The 7,050-nt window shown below is 38.6% G+C and overlaps 1 protein-coding gene across 6 annotated transcripts; it reads left to right on the top strand.

Annotated features, from left to right (window-relative positions):
• Window positions 1-774: 774 nt before the first annotated feature.
• LOC104116755 (uncharacterized) lies at window positions 775-5,728 on the top strand. 6 transcript variants are annotated; one of them, XM_009627684.4, is made up of 3 exons: window positions 775-3,811; window positions 4,370-5,070; window positions 5,221-5,728. In XM_009627684.4, exon 1 carries the CDS (start codon window positions 856-858, stop codon window positions 3,733-3,735), a length of 2,880 nt encoding a protein of 959 aa, XP_009625979.1. In that variant the 5' UTR covers window positions 775-855; the 3' UTR covers window positions 3,736-3,811; window positions 4,370-5,070; window positions 5,221-5,728. The 6 variants fall into 6 exon arrangements, with proteins under 6 accessions (XP_009625979.1, XP_009625981.1, XP_018633367.1 ...); XM_009627686.4 differs by having other exon boundaries at window positions 4,957-5,070; XM_018777851.3 differs by having other exon boundaries at window positions 775-3,802.
• The last annotated feature ends 1,322 nt before the right edge of the window (window positions 5,729-7,050 follow it).

Here is a 7,050-nt window from a genome sequence, read left to right on the forward strand (position 1 = left end):
TCTGTATTGTTGAGTTCATAGTTGAAAATGCATTGAGTGAGTGGTGCGTGTATGTGTGTGTAGTTCTAGGGAGAGACCACTTCTATAATTATAGAATGTTCTCCTTTTTACCTAGTTAATGATGAATTAAAAACTCTCTTGAAAGAGCATTCTTTTGTCAGTTAAAGCTATGGGCCATAATTATTATGAAAAGTCTTTATATATATTTTCCAGCAATAATTCTAGGTACTAAATGTAACTTAAGTTCGATCATTTTAGAACCTTCAATAATCGGTGAATTCATATTTAAATCGTAGCTAGTTGTGAAAAATAACACTTTTAGGATCAATGTTTAAAACATAGTTAGCATTTGCAAAGTTCTGAGTTCGAACCGAAAAAGTGAGTTTGAACTTAGAATATTATGGCTTAAAATTTAATTTTTTTCAATTCAAACGTCAGGATACTGTGTTGTGAAGTTTAATTTTATTAGTATGAATTTGTGAATGTTATCTTAAAATTTAATTTTTTCAGCTTAAACTTCATCCGTTGTCCTGAAATTTGATCATAATATCACAATTTTTCTTTTTCCAATCCAAACTTAAGCTTTCTAAAATTCAACTTTTCAGTTCAAACTATAGGACAGTAAAACTGAAAATTCCAAATGGAATTCATTTTTTTGAGAAATAGATATCCAATTTCACACCCACCTAATGTGAAAAAGTTAAGGGTGTTTAATAGGTTATATCTCAAAACTTAAGGAGTTAAGCATAATTTAACCTCACTATCGGGGTTGGAATATAATTACTAGTAGTATCTTTCTTTCCTCTTTCACATTTCTCTTCCCTCACCGGTCCCCGATTACACCTCCGACAAAAAATGGCCGACGACACAGAAAAACCAAAATCCGACGCCCGCGCCGGCGCCGAATCCGAATCCGAACATGAGCCCGAAGCTAAAGCTTTACGACTCAAAACCCTAGCGGAGCAGAAATACAACTCCGGCAACCTAAAATTAGCTCTCAAATACGCAAGACGAGCTCACCGTCTCAACCCTAACCTCGACGGCGTTTCCGAAATGCTCACTTCCTTCAAAATCCTCCGTACATCCACTATTAACACCGTTAACACTTCAATTCTCCCTGACTACTACAAAATCCTCCAAATTGAACGGTTCTCACACATAAACACCATAAAAATACAGTACAAAAAGCTAGCCCTAACCCTACACCCTGATAAGAACCCTTACGTGGCATCAGAGGAGGCGTTTAAGCTTGTTAACGAAGCGTTTAGGGTTTTATCGGATAAGAGCAGGAGGAAGGAGTATGATGTGAAACTTAGGGTTTCTATGCAGTCGGATTTAATGGCTGAGGAGGGTAGTGAAACGGGTGAAACGACGACGTTTTGGACGGCGTGTTCGGGGTGTAGATTGTTGCATCAGTTTGATAGAAAGTATTTAGGGCATAATTTGATGTGTCCAAGTTGTAAGAAAAGTTTCGAGGCGATTGAGGTTGAAGAAAATAGTGAAAATTTAGGGGTTTCTGAAGGGACAAGAGTGAGTGCTAGGATTAAGGCTAGGAAAAGTGTGAATTTGGGGTTTTCAAGAAATGGGGAGTTAGGGGTGAAGGGGAAAATGGGGAACGTTGGTGAGGTTTTGAAGAGGCCGAGAGGAAAAATGATGAGAAGTGTTGATGAAAATGGTGTTGGTGATAAGGGTGTAAGGGCAAAGAGGGCGGCGAAAGTAAGGGATGTGGACACGGAAGGAGATATTGAGAGCGATGATTGTTTGATTGAAGGGTTGAGGTCGAGGACTAAGGGTAAGGTGAGAATTGGTGATGGAACTGAGGTTGTAGGGGCAAAGAGGACGGTGAAAGTAAGGAATGTGGACATGGAAGGAGATGTTGAGAGCGATGATGGTTTGATTAAGGAGTTGAGGTCTAGGAGTAAGAGTAAGGTGAGGAATGTAGGTGAGGGGGAGGAAGAGACAATGACATTAGCTGAGATGCAAATGTTAGTAAAAAAGAAGGTGAACAAGGAAAAGGTGGAGGTAGGAGAGAAGAGGAAAGAAAAGGCGGAGATTGATAAGGCAGTTAATTTTAATTTAACAGAAAAGGTAAGCGAGGAAAGAAAGGAGACAGATTTGAGTTTCAAAGACGAGGAAGATGAAGTGGAAATGGAGAGGCTGATTGCGAGAGTGAGAGAGAAGAGGGTGAGGCGTGAGTCGTTAAAGGGGGATGGTTTGGAGCATGGAGGAAAAGGAAGGGATTTAGATAGAAAGAGGGGTGGTAAAGGGTCAAGGCAGGATGATTTGGAGATAGTGGCGGAGAATGAAAAGGAGGAGAATGAGAAGGCGATGGAGTTCAATTTAACGGAAAAGGAGAGTGAAAAAAGAAAGGAGACTGGATTGAGTTTGATAGAAGATGAAGATGAAGTGGAGATGGAGAAGCTTATTGCGAGGGTGAGAGAGAAGAGGGTGAGGCGTGAGTCGTTAAAGGGGGATGGTTTGGAGGATGGAGGAAGAAGGGACTTAAGTAGCAAGAGGGGTGGTAAAGGGTCAAGGCAGGATGCGGAGATAATGGCAGAAAATGAGAAGGCGATGAAGTTCAATTTGATCGAAAAGGAAAGTGAGAAAAGAAAGGAGACTGATTTGAGTTTGATAGAAGAGGAAGATGAAGTGGAGATGGAGAATCTTATTGCGAGGGTGAGAGAGAAGAGGGTGAGGCATGAGTCGTTAAAGGCGGATAGTTTGGAGGATGGAGGAAGAAGAAGGGTTTCAAGTAGGAAGAAGGGTAAAGGGTCTAGGCATGAAGAAACTGAGCAGAATAAGAAGGGAATGAAGTTTAATTTAGCGGAAATGGAAAGTGAGAAAACAAAGGAGACTGATTTGAGTTTGATAGAAAAGGAAGATGAATTGGAGATGGAGACACCGATTGCGAGGGTGAGAGAGAAGAGGGTGAAGCATGATTTGTTAAAAGGGGATGGTTCGGAGGATGGAGGAAGAAGAAGGGTTTCAAGTAGCAAGAGGGGTAAAGGGTCTTGGCAGGATGTTTTGGAGACAATGGCAGTGGAAACTTTTGATCTTTATAATTTTGACAAGGATAGAGTAGAGAGGAGTTTCAAGAAAGGACAAGTATGGGCTGTTTATGACGATGATGGAATGCCAAGGGACTATGCTTTGATTGATGATGTTATTTCTGTGCATCCCTTTGAGGTGAAATTGAGTAGGTTGGAGTTCCAAAGTAATAGTGATGAGGCACTGCTACATTGGGGGAAAATGGGTTTTCATATTTCTTGTGGGAAGTTTAAGGTGTCTACGCATGCTTTGGTTAAATCTTTGAAGAAGTTTTCACATGTTGTTGATTGTGAAAGAGCAGCAAGAGAGTTGTATAGGATTTACCCCTCGAAAGGTTCAATATGGGCATTGTATAAAGAGAATGCTTTAGGTGCTGGCAGCAGGACTCTAATGGTTGAGGATAAGCAATCTTATGATATTGTTGTATCTTTGAGTAGTTACACTGACTTACATGGCGTGAGTATTGCATATCTTGAAAAAGTTGATGGGTTTAGGACGCTTTTCAAGAGGAGAGAGATTGGGGCTCATGCTGTTAAGTTGTTAGGGAAGAATGAGCTTGGGTTGTTTTCGCATCGGATTCCTGCAAGGAAGCTATCTGATGAAGAAGCCTCAAACATCTCCAAGCACTGTTGGGAAGTGGATCCTGCTTCATTGCCTCACAAGTTCCTAGCTATTTGGGGAAGTTAAAGTGTATGCATATCAGATCGAAATGGACTTCTTGCACTCAGCTATTACCTCTTGAGATCCATTTTAGGTAAAAACGGTATGGATTGAGCATGATGTTCTTCTAAATCAGTCTGTTATTAGAAAGTACTCTGCTCACATATCAAATTGTATCTGGTTCCTTGCCATCCTTGTAAATAGAACAATAATGGTCAACATCAGACCAACATGGCCTTTTACACTTCCGCATTTGATACACCTCCATGCCTGTTGATAAAATACATCTTAGTTATTCCTGTAAATAAATAAGATTTAGTAAAAGCATTCAGAAATACTGACAAAAATATGGAGCCATCTTGCTTCTCATCACCTTATCTACACTTTTCCTACTGCAGATATTTTTTTTGCTCTTGGTTATTCATGAGATAACAATCATCAGCTTCATCCTCTACTACTGTCACATACGAACAACGTTTAGTCTGAGCCAAGCACATGAAAATTATATAAGAAATGTTCTATTTGCAGTAAAACATTTTTTTATGGAATGTATTTTTGATAACCATTGCTGATGGAATATATTCCTTGTCGAACATTTTGTTGATATTCAAAAGACCCTTTATCATCTTCATGCTTACCTCCCTATTGCTATTAATTGTAGTTGGCCTAGATGTATGGGGAAAGTTGGTCAAAGTAGTCCGAGAAGCATAGGACGCAGCACGTAGAAAAAAGCACCAATGTCTCCAGTCAAGCAGTGGGAGCAAGTGGTGGATCGATACCGGAGTAGTGAAGACAGTTTCCTGAGGGACTTCATTTGTCCCCCTTCAGATTTTGGAGACTTTCACTTCTTCTCCTTGAATGTTAATTGTTCTTATTGTAGCTTGCCTTTGATGGTGGAAATTGGTTCTTTTAGAGGAGCATATGTAACATTTTAGTACTTGTAATTGTGTCTATCGATTTTCTTACTCTTAGCGAGTCTCCTGGAGCAAGAGACCACCTTAATGGTCCTGTAAGTTTGGGGTGACATTAACCTGGTCTGTACATCTGATACATACGATAAATAGTCCTCTGTGTTGCAAAAGTGAGGTTCACTTTTAGTCAACCCTAGATAGAAATGTTATACAGCAGTGGGACCGCATGCCTGAATTTTGTAGTTACTGAAATGTACAAGGCTTTCATCTTCCAGATCAGATGATCATCAAAATGACAAGGCTTCACATGATTTCTCTTTATTTTCTCCTTTTGTAGGTCAATCGCTCTTATGTTGTCACATTTACTCAAGAAATATATCATTTGATCATCTCTTCATCGGTATTGGATTAAGCAGGATAGCGAGCTTCTCAATAAGAACTGCAGACTCAGGTATTTTGTCCAGGATTTTTAAATTCCGAAGGAAAGATATGGAAATTCTCTAGAAACACAAGGTTGCACGATTTTTTGGTAGAAAGTATTCACATAAGAAAGTTACTGTTTTGCACATAAGAAATTTGCAACCTTTTGACATGGTAACAGATGAGTCCACCAAATGTGGCAATAGGAAAGAACTAGCTAGCTGCATCAAATAGTGGAATTCTTTTGCTGCTTTTCTTGGAGAAGGGATTGGTAAACTAAAGAAAGTTTCAATGTGTTTTCAGCAAAATCCTTCACAACTGGTGTGATGATTTCCTTTTATGAACTAATTTCATTAAAGTGGAAAAATTTCCCGTATTCAAGAAGTATACCAGAAAGCGTAGAGAAGTTATCCAAAAAGTATGATTCTCTACAAATTGCATCCAATCTTTATGCAGACAGAACCTCACTGGTGCACAAAAAAATGGGTTGCTACTCCATATAACCCTCCTACTCCAACAAATGTGTTTTCGTGTATGTAATATATCCTATGAGTAGAAAGACTTTTGGAGTGCATGATTAAAGAGTTGGTTTAAGTTCTAAGTCAGCTGGTAAGAAATACTATACCAACTAATATTTCCAGTTGTTACAATGATTACTATATTGAATAGATATACATTCTTTGTTAAAATTGTTCCAGTGCGTGTATGTATATATATAATTGCTTTGCCTATAACATTTCCTACCATTCTTACAAAGAGAATGGTTTGCCTGAAAAACTTTAAATTATAATAGAATGTTTACTGGTTTTGATTCGATTGATTCTAAGCAATCTCATGGTTTTTTATTGTGAAAAATTTGAACAATGAATATAGATGGTGAGCACCTAATCGAATTGATCAGGTCACCGTAGTAGAATAACAAAAAAAGGAAATTAAAAGATAAATACGTACTTCTTCCGTCCCAATTTTTGTAGTGATATTTTTTTGTAGTGAATTTGAATATAGAATTTTTAAATTTTAAAAAAATAAAATTGACATCATTAATTGAAACTTGTTAGCCACTAGTCTTTTTTCCCGCGAATGTAAATATTACAAATACTGCATTAAAGAAAGAAACTGAGCAAAGGTGCCCAAGATATTTCCTTCAACAAAGTTACACGAAGTTGAAATTTAAAATTGCCACGACCCAAATTCTAACCTGACGTGATGGCGCCTATCTCGAAACTAGGCAAGCCGAAAATTTCAGTAAACCACAATTTCTTTTAAATTTGAAAATATAATATTTAAATAAAATTCACAAATCCTACAAATATCGATACATCCACTCCCAAAATCTGGTATCACCGAGTACATGGGCATCTATATATTACAAGTCTGGAGAATACGGTCTATATTAAACTGAGACCAAATGCAATACAAAAAAAACATAGGGAAGGAGAGACAGTGTCTGCGAAACATGACAGCTACCTCTGAATCTCCAGAAAATCGACTGTGAAAGGATCAACACCCACAGTATCCGGGATCACCTGGATCTGCACACGAAGTGCAGGGTGTAGTATGAGTACAAGCAACTCAGTAAGTAACAATAATAACTAAGGAACTGAAGATAATGACGAGCTACACAGTTATAGTTTACTTTTAGTAATTCCCGCAAAGAATAGACATGCTTTCAAATCCGGCAGTTTAAGTCAAATTAATTTTATACAGTTCAAGTTAATGTAATCCGGATATAAAATCTTTCAGAGATTTCACAACAATGACATATAGCAACCAAGTGCAACAACAAATGCAAAGCAAGTACACCCTCTCAGGCAACAGTCACTCAACTCATCACTCGGCTCTCAGCCCTCAACACTCACACTCAATGGGTACCTGCGCTCACTGGGGGTGTTCAGACTCCGGAGGGGCTCCTACAGCCCAAGCGCCATAATCTGTACGGACAACTCATGTGCTGCACGGACAACTCACGTGCTATAATATCCTCTGTACGAAAAACTCACGTGCTATAATA

This window comes from Nicotiana tomentosiformis, chromosome 12, assembly GCF_000390325.3.
Source record: "Nicotiana tomentosiformis chromosome 12, ASM39032v3, whole genome shotgun sequence".
In the NCBI taxonomy this organism is placed as follows: Eukaryota; Viridiplantae; Streptophyta; class Magnoliopsida; order Solanales; family Solanaceae; genus Nicotiana; species Nicotiana tomentosiformis.